An 18,810-nucleotide genomic window follows, 5' to 3' on the forward strand; every position below is an offset into this window, starting at 1 on the left:
ATGCTGGTGGGTAGAAAGGAAGGAAGCCACTGCCTAGACTGCATAGAGATAGTTATAGAAAGTCCCAGTAAAACCAGGTGTTCTTACATTTCTGATTTTGTCAAAACGAAGTGTGGAAGGGTTCGCGTAGACTCTTGCAGACTTCAACAGATCATAAATTTTGCTTCATGTGAAATTCCCGGACCCTCGTGTACTCGTGGTCGCTAAATGTAAAACACTGGCCTAACCTGAAGGTGTGATGATGCTGAATCTCCATCACATGTCCTCTCAAGATGAAACATTATCTACACATAGTTTGTCTTCTCAACAACTTAACCAGTAAAATTCAGGATTTGTTTTTTTTCCATTTTTGTGTGAAGTTACTCCAACATGAAGGTTTGGTCAGATATCCAATTTCTAACCTTTTCCAATTGTGCTTTTTCTTTCCTGCTCTCTTTTGCCCTCTGAGGGCCAGTTCATGCTTTCTAAATGCCTGCAAACACCCATTCAGGCTTTGAAAATGGACAGTGAATGCACGTGTAGTTCTATGTACTCTACAATAGGTATGCATTGCCTCTCACATGAAGCACAAGAAACAGACTGGAGGATGTTTTTGAAAGACTGCCTGTGACTTTGCACTGTTTGCAGAACACGGCAGCTTCTTACAGATTGGTCTGATGCACCATGGCAATGTGTGCAAAGCAGACTGGGCGGACATAGCACGGGACTTCTGGAGAATTTAGAGCTTTCCAGTGTGCTTGGGCACCGTTGATGTAAAGCTTTTACAAACCAAAGTATCTTCAAATTCCAGCAGCAGCTACTTTAATTTCAGCTCTTTTAATGATGAATTACAAGATGATCAAGAATCCCCGCACGGAGTTTCTCCTTATAACAAGCATTTAATTTAAGTATCATTTCTTTCCCTGATACACGTGCAGTTGATTTACTTACAGTGTGAACAATCTGTCCTTGTGGATTTGGCTGGATGACCAAATTGACATGACACGTGCCCTTGCAGACGCTTGCAGACGTAGACAAGGAGGCAAGCATGAATCGGCTCTAAAGACTCCTAGCGTCTATGTAAGAAAAAAAGCCATAAAAAGTTATTGTTGTTAACATGGTGAAATCTGTTCCTATGCACCGACTTTCCTGTCAAACATGTGTTAAGCCCCATTCGACTGTTCCTGCAGTTTTCTGTCTCCCTTTCTGCCCATTTCCCCCTGTTTGAGAAGAGCATGACAAATTTTAAACAAAATAAAGAGAGAGGAAAAAGTTTCTCTTTATTGATGCTTGAATGACAAGCTCAACTGACAGGAAGCCAGCAGAGAGGCACAGACACACACCGAGTGTCTACGCACATGCATTATGCACATACACCTTCAATCGCATGTGCACAGGAAGACAAGCACACACAAGCTGCAGCACACCTCCCACGCTACCAAAACACTGTCTCACCTGACAAATTAGAATGTGTGCGAGCCTGTTGGTTTTTGACATTGCAGGCATCTGTCACATTTCTGTCAGAGCTTCACGTGGTTTCACATGGAGACAAAGAAAGCTAAAAAGAAGCCTCGTGTCATTCTGCTCTCTCTCTCTTCCTCTCTCCCTGTCCATCCTCTCTCTCCTGTCGTTCTCCGCTGGGTTCTGTCGAATGAAGCAGGAATGGGGAGCAGAAGTCAGCATCACATGCTGCATAATTCTCAGTCTGCTATTGTAATTGCCTGGGCTTTTATAAAAGATTCAGCAACGACGTCCATGGCTTGATTGTGAATGAAGCAGGGTCTTATAGCTTCAAATTAAAGATTTAGTGTGTTGTTTTCTCATCCAATCTGTCGGAGGTAACATTTTTGTGAGCGAAACAATGTAGAATGTCTAATGCTAGATGTGTAAGATTTAAAAACAATGAGAATTAGACAAGCATGGATTGTACTAAATAAAAAAATATAGAAGATAACATGCCAGGATGATGCTGATCCAGTCTACAATCTTTGGTTCAAAGCTAAAAATACTAGCAAATGAAAATATTGCCTATTGAGCAATGGGCCTATAGACAAAAATGACCTAATAACAGTATTTGTTAAATAAATAAACAGACAAATCAACATATTTGGCAGATCCCAGGTAGAAGAGCAGGAGAAGAGCAATGAGTCCATAATATCTAAGTGGTGAAGAGTTCCCCAGACGAGACACCAAAGAAAAGTAGCACTAAAACAGCATAATTTTGATTAGTAATTAATAATGTTAATCATTTGCTGTAACTACACACTGTTCAGAGAAAGTGTATCACCCCTTAAAGTTCTAATTGTTGTCCCAATAATCTAAGCATACGGCAATATTTCTAACCGACTGCATCAGATAAGATTGATAGGTGATAATGTAATGTTGCATCAGCTGTTGATTTCAGCTGTTTAAATGCATTCTGTAAGAGTTGCAGTCATTTGTTGCTTGTGTCAACATAATGCCTGGTTAACTTTCCCATTTAAACTAACAAACTGATGGAACTTCTCATAACATTTGAGCTATAAATGCTTTGTTCACCAAATCTGTTGCATAAGGATGCAGATTTTTAGAATACCTGTTAAATCTTAGTTAACGTTGCCTAAACTGTTCTATTAATTTTTTAAAAAGGCTGTTTTTTAAGTTTATATTTGTGATGCTGGTCACTTATGTAGCATCCCATACACTTTCTTTGAACACCAATGTTAACTGAATATGTCTGGGTTTTGCCTGATGCTCAGACAATAACAGGGTATTGTAGATGTTGAGTTTGAATAACTTGCAATGGAGCTTTTAGCTTTTAGCTGATTGGTTTTAGGGATGGCGATGTCAGTCTGTTGGTCGGTGCCCTGAAATATCCTAAAAGCTATTGTGCGGAGTGCCATGAAATCTTGTCGTCATTTATGGTCCCCAGAGGATGTGTTGTACTGATTTGTATTGATCCTATGAGCTTTCTTTTAGCACCTCTAGCAAAATCTGTCTTTTTCTGCGATTTCTTAGATTTCATGGACTAAATAACTGTTTAAATATTTAAAATGTAATCAACTGAATAATTTAACCCTTACTTATAGTCCGAAATCAAACAGTTATAAAACTAAAGGACACAGTTTAAGAGGAAGAATCAAGAAACAGCACCGTCTCGTTTCAGCGTTGCTCTACTAGAGAAAGAACTAATTGTAATTTACTGAGTTCATTTTAAAAGAAGAAATCATCAATAATTAATCACTGGGGGGGAGTTGGTTACATGTCAGTGTTCCTTCTTTTGCAGTAAAAAGTTAGACATTTTGAAATGGAAAGAATTATTTTTGACCTTCCCCTAAATTCTTACCTTTGTAGAACAGCAGCTCATTACTTTCAGAGGAATGTGCAGCAGAGGTGTGTGTGTGCCTGGTGTCCAACTGAAAATAATTAGCTGGTCTGCTGGGCAGCAAAGTACGAGAGAGAGGCAGTGGCAGGATTTTTGTATTAATGCTTTTAATATGTGTGTGCGCGCGTGTGTGTGTGCATGTGTGCCAACTATTGTTGAAGTTTGGGCAGATCTTTGTATTTTGGAAGAGTTTGGTGTGTGTGTGTGTGTGTGTGTGGGTGTGTGGGTGTGTGTGTGTGTGTGTGCCCAGACGGTATTTTAACATGGCTAGCCGACTTCTTGCAGCCCACAGTTAAACAGTGACTCACAGATTCCTCTCTCCCTCTCCTTCTCTTTCTCACCAACCTCACTTCTTCTCTCATCCGTTTCTTCCTCCTCGTTTTTTTTTTAACCACTTTCCCTGGTTTTCTGCCTTTCTTTCTCCGACTCACCGCCCCCTCTCTTTTCCTCTCTCCAGGTTGGGTGCTGACTGTAGCAGACTTCAGGACAGAGGTGCTTTTTCCTCCCCCTCTCTGCTCTGCCTGTGCCAGCCCCAAACCCAGTAAGTCACAATAACACCACACCAAGCTCCTGCTCCTAATTTTGACTCCTCTCATGCTGTTTTTATTGTCATGTTCGAACAGAAAGTTTACGTTGGTGTTTATGTAGTTATATATCCCAAAGGCCTCATAGAAGTAATTAAACCCTCGCGGTTTCTGGGCTTTTTTTTTTTTTTTTTCTGCTGCTGTCACATTTTTATTCACTGTGGGCATATTTTTCACTGCAGTATAAACGTCCTGCACTTTTATGGAAACCGTACAACCATGTAGAGAGAACTGAAAAATGTCTCTAGTGCAGTATACCAACATTATGAGGCCATACATCATAAAAAAAGACAAAAACAAGTTGAATTTTGTTGCTGTTTATTAAAATAAAAAAATAAAAAATCTGGAATCAACATGTATAACATTTTTCCAATTGCCCAAGAAAACTATATTCCATAGTTATTTTACTGCTTAGTTTTTATTTGTTTCTGTATTTGTCTCCTGTCTGCTCCATGTAAACACAACCTGCAGTTCAGCCGAAAAGTCTCAGAATTTTTGTCATGTGACTGTTGGTTGTAGCGGAGTCACTAATAGCTCGTTAGTTGTGCCAAAAGGTGCAGAATTTTTTTATTTTTTTACAGTTTCTGGCTAGTGCAAAGTGTTTATTTTTGACTATTTTTTGATGAAACATCACAATTTTAAGTTAATTTTGGTTAAGTTTCTGACAGAACTGTAGGCCGCACATGATTAGTTCAAGGACAGTTAGAAATGTCAAAATTGCACAATTATTTCTGCTATTTTACCGTTTCTGTTTCTGATTATTGGTGCAATTTTTTCAAAGACAACGTGCCTTTTCAACCCGCCAGATGGTTTGGGGTTCAAGGGTTAAACTAATTTTGTAAAGACAAAAATGTGCCGTGTAGGCCGACTTAATAACCGAGCGGTTCGGGCGCATACCACATGGAGGCAAATGTCGTCAGCAGCGAGTCCCCGGTTTGATTCCCGTCTGGCCAGACCTTTACTGCAAGTCATTCCTCTGCTCTCTTTCCCCACATTCCTCATCCACTGTGCTGCTTCTATTAAAATAAAAAAGCAAAATGCCTCAGAGCAAAAATCATAGTCTCACTCATTAAGTTTTAAGAAACTTCTCGCTGTTTACCAGAACTAATGGGTTCAAAACAAGCAGGAAAAAGGTAATAGGCAGCACACACGTACACTTGCGCAATGCAGGATGTTTCACCATTAGAGATGCCCAAATCAAAAGCAATGCCAAATGTTCTTGACTGGAGCTGCTGAAAAAGAAGTTTCCTGACACACACAGACACACATATACACAAACGCCGAGGGCCCCTGGGACTTCAAAGAGCCGTCTACTGTACCTCAGCGACACCTCAGCACCAGGTGCCGCAGAGAGGAGGGAGGAGAAAGGGTGAGGAGAGAGGAGAGGGAGGCAAAATGAAGAGAGAAACATGGGTGGAGGTGCAGGGAGAGGGAGGGAGGAGATGGGACAGAACAGGTTGGGGGAAAGGCTGCAAAATAGGTGGAGATAGAAAAGAAATCCAAGGACCAGGCAGAGATCTAAAAACAGGCCGAGAAAGACAGACAACTCGGCAGACAAGGAGTTGCTGCTGCCGAAGACAGAGACATGTGGGGGAGGGCAGTAACACTCTGCCGCTAATACCCCTGCTGCTTTGTTGTGAAGAACCCCAGTTCCCCTTTTAATGGTGAACTTTTCCTTTAATCATAGCAGTAAAACACACTCACACACATATATAATACTGTTCCTCTCTGCCTGACAGGAAATGTGGTTCAGAGCACAACGTGACGAGTCACAGTTCAACTTTTACAACTTGCGGGCACACACACACACACACACACACACACACACACACTCACACACACACACACAGCAAAGTTCAAAAGCAGCACTTGTAAGTATGAAAAGGTTTTGTCAGCGACCTATATGCGGCAGAAACGCGGGCCTTTGTCTAATTTAGGTTCGCCTGTATGTTGTTTTTGAATTAACTCGTTCACAAGCTGTCAATCATGCAGACGAGCAGGATCTGTGGGTTTGAAGAGGGGAAAGAGAAGAAAAAAATCACACTGAGAGGAAGATACAGGGTTCTTAAGATGAAGCCATTTAGTGCACGCTTTGATCCCAGCTACATACAGTGCAATGAGTGCATGAAATCTTTGCTTGGCTGAACCTTTGAGGTACATGGCAAAGCGAAGCCTGGCAGTGGCAGCGCTGTGCTCTACCAGATGTGGCCGACTCAGGGAAGTGGAGCTGAGAAGGAGACGCGCAGCAGCAGCAGCAGCTTTCGGGCTCATTGTAAAGTTGTGTCTTTGTGAGACGTGGGGATATTAGCCTCACCGACCTCCCCTGTGTCCATTGTTCTTCTGTGCTTTGTCTGTGTTCTGTCTGCTATTCTGTCCTCTCTCCCCTTTACCCTCACCCTGACCGGTGGAGGCAGATGGCTGCTCCGGCTGTACCCGGTTCTGTTCGGTTGCTCGAAAGGAATCGTTTGGCTTTGTTGGGTTTCTGTCTATGATGTAACATTTCAAGACCCTGAGATGGTAGACGCTATGAATTGGCAGGATATTCATATAACTGAACTGACCTGAGTAGATTAATCATGTAAGGGCATTTGGGTTAATTTGGTTGTCTGCAGCTGGATAACTGCCGCTCTGTTCGTTTAGCCTAAAGCTGGAAACGCTTAGCTTAGCTTAGCTTAACTTAGCAAAGAGACTAAAAGCAGAAGGAAACCGGCTGGCTAGCTCTGTTAAATGCTACAAAATCTGCATACAGGAAGCTAAAGCTAAAAGAGGGGTTGCGCTTTACAATTCTCGGCCAGTTGCAGCCACTTTCTGGAGTTTTGTTCATTACCAAGATAATATCACACAACAAAAGGAGACAACAGTTATATGGATTAAACAAATCAGATTTTGTAATTTGTGAGGTAGAAAGCCTTTAGTAGCATAGCCGGATGCGCTGTTTCCCCTTATTTTCACTCTCTATGCTAAGCTAAGCTAAGCATCTCCTGGCACTCTTGGCAAAAGTAAATCCCAAACTTATTTTTTGTCTTGGAACATCCAAAAACCAAACTAAAACTGCAGAGAGACGTGGTTTTGCCGACTGTACATTTGCACAACCGTTACAAAACAGAAGTCAAACAGTGCTAACGAGCAGCAAATATGAAAGTAACTTGCTACATGTTCTGTGCTTGTCAGCTTCTAGTAGTTAAACATTGTGTAAAAGGACTTTGGCCATTTTCAAACAGCTTTTGGTGACCGGCAGTGACAGTTTTCTTGCAAGTTTCCCATATTGTCCATGAAAAGATTTGTAGCACCTGGTTTCTTTTCATACAATTCGAAGTGAACTTGCAGTGTATACAATAGAGTGATATATCATGCTCTGTAACTACATAATGCTGAACACCCAGCAGCGAAACTCCAGAGCTTAATTCACACTCAGCTCTCTCTATTCAAAATGCAAATTGAGACTGCAACTTATACAATAATGGGCGAGTTTGTATTCTGCTCACAGATTGTTCAGGGAAATTGTTTCATCCAGAAAAAAAAAGAGACTTTCAGTGTTTTAAAATTGAAGCTGGTGCTTCACAGGTGGCCTGCACCACCTCCAAGGACTCACAACAACACAGCGAGGGAGCACCGAGACGCAAGGTGACCTGATGTTCAAACATGACAACCCCGCACCCTGTTGATGTGTCCTTGAGCAAGACACCAGATCCCCGGTTAGCTCCAGCAGCGGAGCTCTGGAGCAGAGCCTGACCTCTGACCTCCCAGCGGAGGGCAGTGGGACAAAAAGAGATTTTCCCTATGGGGATTAATAGAGTATCACATTATCATTTGAATACAGCTGATTGTATCTTCGTCAGGCTACATTTCAGCCTGCAGACCTTTCTGTAGAAACGCATGATATGACCTTGTCTCCTGAATGTGCCGGGGAAAGGTCTGCATGCCGAAATGTCACATGATAAAGAAACAATCCTCTATTTTGTACGCCATCTATCAGCATTACAGCCTCTTTGGCAGTTTGTGTCTATTTCCTTTCGTTGCCTCGCTGCAGCATGCGCGACTCCACCAAACGAACTTGCGCATTTTCTAAAACAAAACAGGCAAAACACGCAATAAACTGCAGTTCATAGGCCTCTTTGCTGTTTCTGCTGAGCCGATTTTAGATGTTTCTGGGACAAAGCGGCACAAAATGTCACAGACAAATCTTTCACATCTCAGTGTGCTCTCGTTGCAGCGCTATTGCACAAGACCAAAGGCCAGCTAAAGCAAACTTAAGAAACAGCAAACACTGACATTCTGTGTGCGTATGTGTGTGTGTGTGTGTGTGTGTCTTTCTTTCTGTCTGTCTCTGTCCCTGTGGTCAACAATCCCTCTGCTGGCCTTTATCCCCAAATCCCCATGGACAGAGAGTCAGGAGAGGGAGAATGCTTAAATGCTTTGAATGATGGTGTGGAATGCTAAAAAGAAGTGTGTGTGTGTGTGTGTGTGTGTGTGTGTGTGTGTGTGTGTGTGTGTGNGTGTGTGTGTGTGTGTGTGTGTGTGTGTGTGTGTGTGTGTGTGTGTGTGGTGTTCGGGGGGGAGTAAGAAGAGGAGGGAGGGGGGTCTCCTGCCTGGTCTAGGATCTGGTATGCGTGACTGAACAAGAGGAGGAGAAAGAGAGGAAGAGAAGAAAAAAAAAAAACCCACGAAAACCTGCCTTCCTAACTTCTAAAGACAGACAATGGCTACTGACTGGCCTGGCAACCCTCTGTATGAGTGTGTGTGTGTGTGTGTGTGTGTGTGTGTGTCACTTCACACACAGGACACGTCCTGATGGAAAGCAGAAAGAGGGAAATCTGCTCTAACCAACTTTTAGATCTCATTACCCTGCACATGGAGCCACACAGGCGCAGCTCTGCCACATGTGGAATGAAACACTGCAAAAATAACCAAAACTAACACCGAAATCCTTCCACCTAAAACCAAGACCGTCTCCCGTCCGTCCGCCCGTCGCTGCTTCGAGACTTTAAAATCTCGAAACTCAACTTCCCTCCCAGTTGAGCGAAACACCTTTCGGTTGCATTTGCAGACGTTGATGATTAAAAAAATCAGCAGGGTAGAACAGTTTCCTATAATAAACGCCTTGGTGATAATTAATTACACAGGCACTGCAGCCAAATCAAGACGGCAAGCATCCATTTTGAATCTCCTCATAAATAATAAAACAACACAAGAGATTTTTTTTTAATGTTTTTTTTCCAGCTCTGTTCAGAAGAAAGACTGGACTGATCAGGGACAATGCTCAGCAGTGCGTGGGTGGTTATTAGGAGCAATGTATTAATTGTGGAACCATTCTGTCTTGTGGGAAACAATATTAAATTGTGGATATCTTTCAGTTCCTGTTAAAAACAACAAACAGCAGGGTGACAACAATGAGGTGCACCTACACAGAAGTAATCCACACAGCTCTCTTTTCATTCATTATATAAATATCTTTAATTGTTTTAACCGTAAGAATATAAAACAATTTAATTTTGGGATTCTGCATTTTTTTTCTCTTTACAAACACATAATATACAGTACATCTTTTTTATTTTCAAACACACACAGCTTTTTCAGCAGGACGCACATCCGTATATTAATTTTTCTAGCAGGTCATTGCATTACATTAAAAACCGCGCACACGCCGGCGTCGGCGTGCACACGCGTGTGCATGTGTGTACAGCCTAAATGCATGTGTGTGTGTGTTTGTGTGTGTGTTTGTGTGGAAGAAAAAGAGAGAGAGGTGGGGAGAGAGAGGGCGAGAAAAGAGACGCATACCGCTTGTAACCCGAGACGGAGGAGAGAGAAAGAAAAATAATCGATTGCTCCTTATTCTAAGCATGTCTCAAAATGGATTCGGGGTATTTTTATTCAGAGAGAAGCTGGAGAAGAAGAAGAAAAAAAAAAAGAGGAGGAAAAAAAGACATCCCTGCCCTCCTCTCTCTCTCCCTCTCTCTCTCTCTCTCTATACTCCACACCGGTGAGAGCCACATGAATATGAATGTGTTGGTATTAACGTGGGAAAATAAAAACCGTGAGACAAAACCCTGATTCGTTTCAATCGATAAAAGGCTAAGATATAGAAATCACTTCAATTTGAAGTACGACGCTCTGAGCAACATTCACTGATATTTATCTCCACCTGCTTCCCCCCTTACAAAAAATACCTAATAATCCTATAAGGACATACACGTTGCTATTCATACCCTTTTTTTATCATTATAGAATCACTGTAGGTATTTCTGCCAGGGCTCCTTTATATTGGTCAAAGCTTGAAAAACAACGCGTCTCTAAAGGGTGTTAAAGTTTATCCCTAAAAAAAACGAAGGAAACAAACAATAAAAAAAAGCTCTTGCACATGTATTTTGCATAAAGCGGCGTCCTCTTGCAGTTTTTTTTACAGCTCGTTTTCCCTTTCTCTCTCTCTCTCTTTCTCTCTCTGGGAAATTGTTGCTGTTTATGGGGGTAAATTAACAAAGGTAGTTAGATTGTGTCCTGGTCTCCTTTCTCTGCTCATGGAAGAGGGGAGGGAGGGAGGGATGGGGGAGAGATGGGGGAGGGGGCAGACACAGTCCCTTTAGGCACATTTTCTCCCAGTCTCTCATTCTCGCTTTCCTTCTCTTTCTTTTTTTTCTTTTTCTTTTCTTTTTTTTTAACAGTATACACCCTTTGAAAATAACCACATACGAGGTAGCCAAATGTTTTTTAGGCGTGATGGCTGTAGCGGAGATTAAATGTCTCAAATCCAGACTCACTGCAAAAATAAATGTCTCAAGTTTTTTAAAACCTCTCTTTGCTTTCGAAATGAAAAAGGATGGATACACTTCCAGAATTTTACTGCAAGCAAGTGTCAGGAAATGATTATTCTGTCAAGAGAAAATAAGCGGATTTTGGAAGTTATTCCAGTCCAAAGTGAACATTTTTTTTATGAGATATTAAAACTCAATATGAGATCTGTTAACAGGGATTTTTCATGAGCTCGTAACAAAAGTAAGTTTTAATTGCTTTCTACCAGGCAGAATATTTAGTCATATCAAACACTAATTTAAATCCTGCAAGGCCGACAGAAACAAAATGAACATAAGACACATGAGAGAAGCACACCTTACACAGGAGAGGGGAAAAAAGGAGGATTTCTCTCTTTTTAAATAAGAAAAGAAATTTCCCCGCCCATTCACCTCCTCCCCCCCACTCCTCATGTTCCCCATCCAAAAAAGAAATGAACACACACACACACACACACTCACACAAGCCTCCAAACATTTCCAATCACCTCACTTTCTCACTCTCTGTCATCTGCCAGAGTCCCAGGTTCAACACTTTAAGGCAGGGGAGCTGTGTGATCCTCTCCAGTCCCCTCTTGGTGATCTTGGTACATCCATACAGGTCGATGCCCGCCAGCTGGGTCAGGTGGTCCGCTATGAGCTCCAGCCCTTTGTCCGTGATGCGCACACACTGTCCAATGTTCAGGGTCCTCAGCTCGTGCATCTGCCTCACCATCCGGTTGATCCCGTCGTCGGAGATGTGGCACGAGCACAGGGACAGCGACTTGAGCTGGTACAGCCCCTGAGCGATGTACGCCAGGGTCTGGTCCCCGATCTTGTCACAGAAGGAAACGTCAAGCCCAGAGAGCCTCAGGGTGCCCATGGCGAGGTGCATGGTCCCCGTGTCGCTGATGTTGTCACAGGAGCGCAGGTTGAGGCTCCACAGGGAGGCCATGTGGGAGAGGTGGATCATCCCGGCATCCGAGATCCCCCCACAGAAGCTCAGGTTCAGCACCCGCAGCTTGGTCAGCCCCTTGGAAATGTGTTTGAGTGACAGGTCCGTCAGTTTCTGACAGTCTTGGAGAGTCAGGTACTCTAGGTTTAGGCAGCCCTCTGCTGCGCTGCGGGTCATACCCGCCAAATGTCCAATCCCCACATCTGAGACATGCCTGCAGGACCTCAGATTGAGGCTCTTGAGCCTGTGGAGGCCCCAGGCTATCAACAGAAGCCCAGTGTTGGTGATGTTGCTGCAGCCACCGAGCTCCAGCACCTCCAGGTTCTTCAGATACTGGGCGATCCTGCCGAGACTGGAGTCTGTGATCTGCTTGCACAGACTCAGGTTCAAAACCCTAAGTGATGGGATCTCCTGCACAAATGCATGGCCCAGCCCGTTATCCGTGAGGTTGTAGCAGCCGGACAGATTGAGGGACTCGATGTTAGGCATTCCCTGGATGACATAGCTCAGGCTGCGGCGCAGAGACAGGATCTGGACCCTCCGGATGCCCCTGGCCTGGAGGCTGGGGAACAAGGAAGGATTGGCCCGGCGGAGGTGCAGCTTGGCCTCCACCCCCCTCCACACTGACTTGTGGTAGGATGCGTCCCTCCAAGCGATACACACTTGGGCTACCCTGCCTTTGTCCCTCACGTCCAGATAGCTGAAAATCATGGCCAAAATTTCCGGGAAGAGGCACGAAATGTGCGTCTCCATTGTTTTTCAAAACCCAGGCATATAAGAATTAATACTCCTCCACCTCCAAGGCTGAAAAAAAGGAGCCCACTCAGACACCCCCTTCTCTTGCAATTATGCCAAAGTATCAACAGTCCCAGTTATCCACAGAAGTGAAAAAGAATTAGGAGTTGTGTGTTTCTCTCTCTTTTTTCTCACACTGAACTGTGCAAAATCGATCCAACTCTCTCCAATGCCACGTGATCCGGTCTGGTTGCGCAGTAGGATTCAAATGTATTAAAAAAGAAAAAGGAAGGAAAAAAAACAAAAAAAAAAGCGTTTATTCCTGCCTCAGCCCCTCTCTCCGCCAAAAAGAGGAGGAGAGGGGGCGAAAAGGAAGAAGGAGGAGGAGAGGAGGAAAAAGCGTCAATCCTTCCCCCTCTCTCTCCCTCTCTCAGACGACGCTTCCTTGTATTATACCTACAAAAAGCCTTCCTCTCTCGGCCGAGCGGGGATCCAGACGATCGTACATTTCAGAATTTAGAAAGTAAAACCCGAGACTGTTAACGCCGCCTATCAAACAGCAGCTCCATGGTAGAAAAAGCAGCGAAGATAGAGCAAGATTGGCTTTGTAGGCAGAGTGAGAGAGAGAGAGGGGCGTCCTGGGCTCAAAGCCTTTGTCTGCTCTTTTCAAACCGAGTTGGCAGGGACCCCGGCACTGTGGCTGTACCGGAGGGGTGGCGGGAAGTAATAACAGCAACCTCGTGTGTGTGAAACTGATTGAGCGACACGCAGCGTTGCCACGGGCGTCTTGACACGACGGTCCGACGCGGAAATGTGTGTGTAAATATTCCGAAAGCGACGCAGTGCGAAATTAAATCGTTAATGCTTCGACCCACCCCTACCCCTTCCGTGTCACGCAGTTGGTTCGTCCCGCCTCAGCTGGAACGGTGCGAACAGTTTCCCTTGGAAACCAACTTCTTACAATTCAGTTCACTTTGGGCTTTAACCCTTTGAGCGGACCACACAGCAAACACAGGCGAGCCAGCCGGAGAAGCCCTCCTCAGTGCGCGTTACTTGGCACAGGCCTTTAGTGTTTAGTTTTTTTGTTGGTTTTTTTTATTGCCATTTTGTTGTTGTTATCGTTGTTGTGGAAATGCAAGTAGAGCGCTTCCAAAACGCCTCCACAACAGAATACAGCGCGCTTTGTCTCATGTAAACAACATAGCTTTGGTTTGTGTCTGACTCTGTGTTGTGTGGCTGCAGTTTCAGGACCACACTTCTGGGACCCTTGTTATGTTTCTCATGACATTCCCACCTACTGAACGGAATAAAGGGAGGCCACACTCCACTTAAACATAGTGCTTTCTGTCCAAATACAGATAGTTTTAAAGGGTTATTCCCATGAAATAGTAGAATAAGTCTTTATTTCAGCTCTTTTCTTGAATTATAGTGACACTGTCAGTTTTAAGTAGCACTGAAATCATTTCACTGGCTGGACGAAATGAAAAGATAGAGGTTTGAGTCAAGTTGATGTCACATTTTGACTAAGCCCCTGTGTTTGTTGTTGTTGTTTTTTTAAATCAGAACAACATCCATATGCAAACTGTTTGGACTGTGAACATGGGACTCGTGTGGGGATGTATTCATTAATTTGAACAACAAAAACAACAACTTTCTCTGTGATATGTAGAAATGTAAGTGTCAGACTTTTTAGGGAAAACTTTCCTAATGTTAGTTTTCAGATTAATTATGTACGCTTTCCTCTAATACAGTAACATAACTTCCCAGCAGCAAAAAAGAAAAGAAAAGTGTGATTATCTGTCTAAAAATCTAACCAGCTGACTTTATGTTTAACTAATTATGCGACTTTATATTAGTTGCACCACCACCTGTAGGCCAAACATCTTTGCTTATCAAACATAATTTTATGTTGTGATTATAAATATTAATAATAAAATAAAAACTTCTGTCTTAAGCCCCTAATTGCAACTTTATTTGCATAATCAAACCACTTTTGAAATAAATCTAAAACTATTTTTATATCTGATATGTAGTGTTAATGTTGCAGTTAAAGTTAGAGCAACATCAAATTTTGAGAGGCTAGTTGTTGTTGTTGTTGTTGTTGTTATGCATAAATAACAAGTTTGTTTTGCTCAGACTGACTCATGAGGTGAGCCAGTCAGAGGTGCATCTTCCTCAGGTCTTGGGATAAGGTGGCCTTTTCAAGATTATACATTTAGTTTTATAATTAAAAAGAACTTTAGTTTGTAGTTTTAATTAACCTCTAAATCTGTTTACTTAAACACACTTCCAGACTCCTCTTTGGCCAATAACTGATAACTTCGCCGTCCAACTGACTAATGTTAAACAAATAAAACATGATTGACATTCAGTATTTCCACAATAATTGGTGTCCATCTTGGCCAAAAACTGCATTCCCTTTTTTCAATAGGCTACCTGCTACTCTCTTAGTCATCCAATTCAACTGATGTCATGAAAAACAAAGGTCGTTGACCTGCAGTCCCGGAGATGCAGCCTCCTCTTCTGCAGACACATGCTAATCTTCTCACTTACTGTATTACCAGAAATCTTTGACAGGGCTGACAAGATGAGGCCACTGACAATCTTAGGGGTGGCACACAAAAAGCCATAAATTAAATTCAGGAATTCTGCTTTTGTAGTATAAAGGGTAATTAAAAATTCCCCATTGATATACTTTTGTTTTGCTGTTTTACAGTTAATGTTACTAATTAACTGATGCACATAGACTAATACAGGTAACATTTTAGATGACCATTGTTCAAAATAGTCCAGAAAAATTGATGCTGTTTAGTATTTAATGGAAAAAAGTTCACTCCTAAGCAAAACATTCAGTTTACTTAGATTCAAGGGATTCATGTGTCCCATGCTCATACAGCACATGCAGGAAATTGTAAAGTGACTGTTCCACAAGGCTGTGCAGTAACAACAAGACACGTTAAATAACATTTAATAAAAAATAGAAAATGTCATCAATAATGAGAGATGGTAAATCTAAAGCGTAGTAAATGTTCAAAAGTTGCAATCGTGTGTGTGTGTGTTATATGTAGATGTCCATATTTACAGCAAACTAAATTTACATTTGGTTTTGTTGCTGTTAGAGATGAGGTGCTATGGTTTTGATTTCAAAATTTAAGATTTAGATTTGAATAATGTTGTCCATGTGTGATGATAATTTGTCACACCACCGCAAAATGAATTTTCATTGTTACTCTTGTTACAGCAAAATCTTTGTATTACAAAAGCTTGATGGGACAAAAAAATATTCTGACTTCAGAATCAGACTTTCACAGTAAGATAATATCTAGCCAAGATTACACAGGATTTCACTGTGTAATTAATGACGTAACTATGACAAACTGTGCCTGTGTGGGAGAGTTCTCCTGTCTGAGGTGAAGAAAAGCCAAGGATTATGAGTACAATGATAGGTGACGTTACTGCTGTGTTGTTTTGTGGATGAATGTTCGCACTGATCCTGCAGATGACCTGATCCTCATCTGACCCTGCTGATACGTATTAAACTCAGAGGAAAAACTACGACAAACAGCTGGAAGCAACAAACTAAACTTCAGCTTCTATTGACATTTTGAAATTCAGATGCACCTCAACTTAAGGCACAAACTGACTTTTGTGGTCTCCGTGATATTTATTGACATATATTGCGATATGCATTTACCAACCAGTAATTAATGCTGCAGTTGCATTCAATGAAACTTCAACATTGGAGATTCAGTGCATGAACCTGACCTATCGGATCCGGGGTGGCCAATGAGATTTCAGGGGTGGTCGTGTTCCTCCTCGGAGGCGCCTTTGTTTATTGCAAAACCAGATAATAGATTTACATTTCCAGAGACCAGTCAACATTTCATCAGTCAGATATTGAGAAGATTAGCTGCGGCTGAAAAATCTGCTGTGAAACAAAACACCAGCTCATATAATATTCCTACAATGTCGGAAACAATGTCAACAACCAATGAGTAAAAATCTCCTCTAATTAATTTCAACACACTTTATTGGCTTGGTATTTGGCACGAGCTTCAAGACCGGATCACAGTTTGCGTCCATGTGTGTAAGACGCCCCGACCACACATACACACAACAACAACAGCAGCCAATTTGTATAGCATACACACAAATAGGGTCTCTACATTTTAGAGGGACAGGAGACTTAGATTACTGTGGTGATAAAGAAAAACTGTATAAAACAAAGTGAGTCGAAGAGTTTATTCCTCTCATGTGCCTCATAAAGAACCAATCTAATCACTTTGAAGCTGTTGTCTCACATCTGGCATTGCTTATGTTTTGATACTTGAATAATCAAAGGCACATTTCGGTCTCAGCTGATGGAGCTGAGAATATATCAGTGATAGATAGCTATATATAGATATTTTCTAATGTTGCTTGGTTAATGTATCTTACCATAACAATGATCAAATGCAGCAGCGAAAGGTACAATCTTTTCTCCCTCTCTGCAATCTTGAACTTGCGTCCCCTGCAGTGGCCTCTCTCAGCCCCAGAGTTGCCTTGGTTTGTGATTCTGCACATACACTAACACATGCTGTGCATATAGCCCTCTTTATGTAAACACCATATTTTTAAAACGCTTGCATCCTTCCTTCTCGGCCGTTTGTCGCCTTCTTTATGTGCGTGTGAAAGAGAGGGAGATAATATGACAGGGGAGCCGTTTGCCGAAGCCTGTGGAGTGTGGCAGAGTGGTTCAGAGAGAGGAAGAGCTGATGAGAAACATAGAGGCAAAGAGAGAGCGCGATAGGAGAGAGGCAACAGTGATCAGGTGAGGATAACGGAGAGGCAGAGGAGCTGAAACAGGCGTTTTTACATGGAAAAAGGCAGCCATGCACAACTGACAGCAACTCTCCTCCCTTCCACGACTGCGTCTCATCCTCTCTGTTCTCCTTCCCCTTGAAGGATGTTCAGATCTGTTCCAGTACAAAGCATTTATAAACTTGGAGGTGTAAAATAAAAGCTGTTAAGATACGAAGATGTTTACTTCCACTATTTCTCAACTAGGTAGCCTCCCAGCTTTACAAGCCAGTAAGAGTTTTACTAAGCTGCTACGCTGCTGCCTCACAGGCCGCCGGTTTTGTTTACTTTCTGTGTCTGTTTCTACTAAAATGTCTCAACCACAAGCAAAACACGCCACATGTTCTGCTATTGGCTGCAAGAGTGAACACAACAGTCTTCATGCACTCCCAGCATCTGAGGAACTGAAGATGCAGTGAATTAGTTTAATTTTTTAAGCAATTTCACCACAATAACAGAAAAATCCTCAGCGTTAGCACACATTGCTAATGTTGTTAACATTACCATGAGCTTTGACAGTATCTCCCAGATCAGAGCTCTGCAGAGATTGTAGTGCTTAGAGATAGTCAGCAATGCTGGAAACTTGCCCAGTCTGAAACCAAGAATGATTTTATAGCTGTAATGTCACCTTTCAAACTTGACAACACATGAGTTAAAAACAACTGCTCTCCTATAAATTTGAGGATATGTCCATGCAAAATGATTGTCCCGAGAGAAAGATACAAGTGACAGAAAGTCCTGGTCTCACACTCATTCACGTTTGTCACAGCTCTATCAATCACAGCTGCAGAGAGAGTCTCCTTCCTGAAGGGGCGTGGACAACTTAGCTGCATTTAAAGCCAGACACTGAAACAACTAGTTAAGAAGAGGACTAAAACCCACAGTTGTTTAATCATAGTCATCTTTTGCAGAACTGAGAAGTTATAAGACACATTCTGGGAACATGTGAAACTTTAATTAATTTGCTGAAAGGGCCACAATATGGGACCTTTAATAATTTCTCGTGGCCTGCATGAAGTGATGAATTTCCAATGTAGCTGTGCTGAAAGGAACATGCATTTTTCACATTTGCAAACACGGGTGTGTTTATAATAATAATGAGAAGAAAACAAATACTCTAGATTGACAGTAAAACTCTAAGAGGCACAATCAGGATTTATGTTGCTTGTGGCTGCAGCATATGGGATGTATTCATGATCACAACTTTCTAAACTTCTCCACAGTCACAGAATAATGCAGGAACTGACTTGTTGAAGCTTAGATGTAAAATGAATGTGCCATTTGCTTTACTGTAATGAAACAGAGTGGCTCGCTGTTTGGCTTTAATTTCTTGATTTTTTTTTCTCTAAGCAGCACCTGCAAACAGAATCACTGTATTTTAGATTGCCAATATACCATAATGTAATTAATCAGCATGGGTAATGTCTCATTATGCTTTAATTATGTATTTCTTTACATGATAATGAAGACATTTAAGTGGCGAGCTCACAATCTATTTGCCTACAAAGCTCGTACAGCCTTTTAATCAATTTAAGCTATTTTTAATTTAATCAGAACATATCAGGCCTATTTATAGACTCCTGGGTCACA

General features: G+C 42.1%; 2 protein-coding genes across 2 annotated transcripts in view; one reads left to right on the forward strand and one right to left on the reverse strand.

The window, feature by feature from the left end:
* The window catches only part of wnt5b (wingless-type MMTV integration site family, member 5b), a 112,928-nt gene that overhangs the window by 59,808 nt on the left and 34,310 nt on the right, over positions 1 to 18,810 (forward strand). The window lies entirely within an intron of this gene.
* Positions 11,104 to 13,043, reverse strand: fbxl14b (F-box and leucine-rich repeat protein 14b). The gene has a single exon (XM_008296557.1). It carries the CDS (start codon positions 12,397 to 12,399, stop codon positions 11,197 to 11,199), a length of 1,203 nt encoding a protein of 400 aa, XP_008294779.1. The 5' UTR covers positions 12,400 to 13,043; the 3' UTR covers positions 11,104 to 11,196.

Source organism: Stegastes partitus, unplaced genomic scaffold (assembly GCF_000690725.1).
Source record: "Stegastes partitus isolate 25-593 unplaced genomic scaffold, Stegastes_partitus-1.0.2 Scaffold1135, whole genome shotgun sequence".
Lineage (NCBI taxonomy): Eukaryota > Metazoa > Chordata > Actinopteri > Pomacentridae > Stegastes > Stegastes partitus.

Coding starts and splice junctions, on each gene's coding strand:
- fbxl14b (XM_008296557.1), bottom strand. CDS start 12,399: ATGGAGACGCACATTTCGTGCCTCTTCCCGGAAATTTTGGCCATGATT.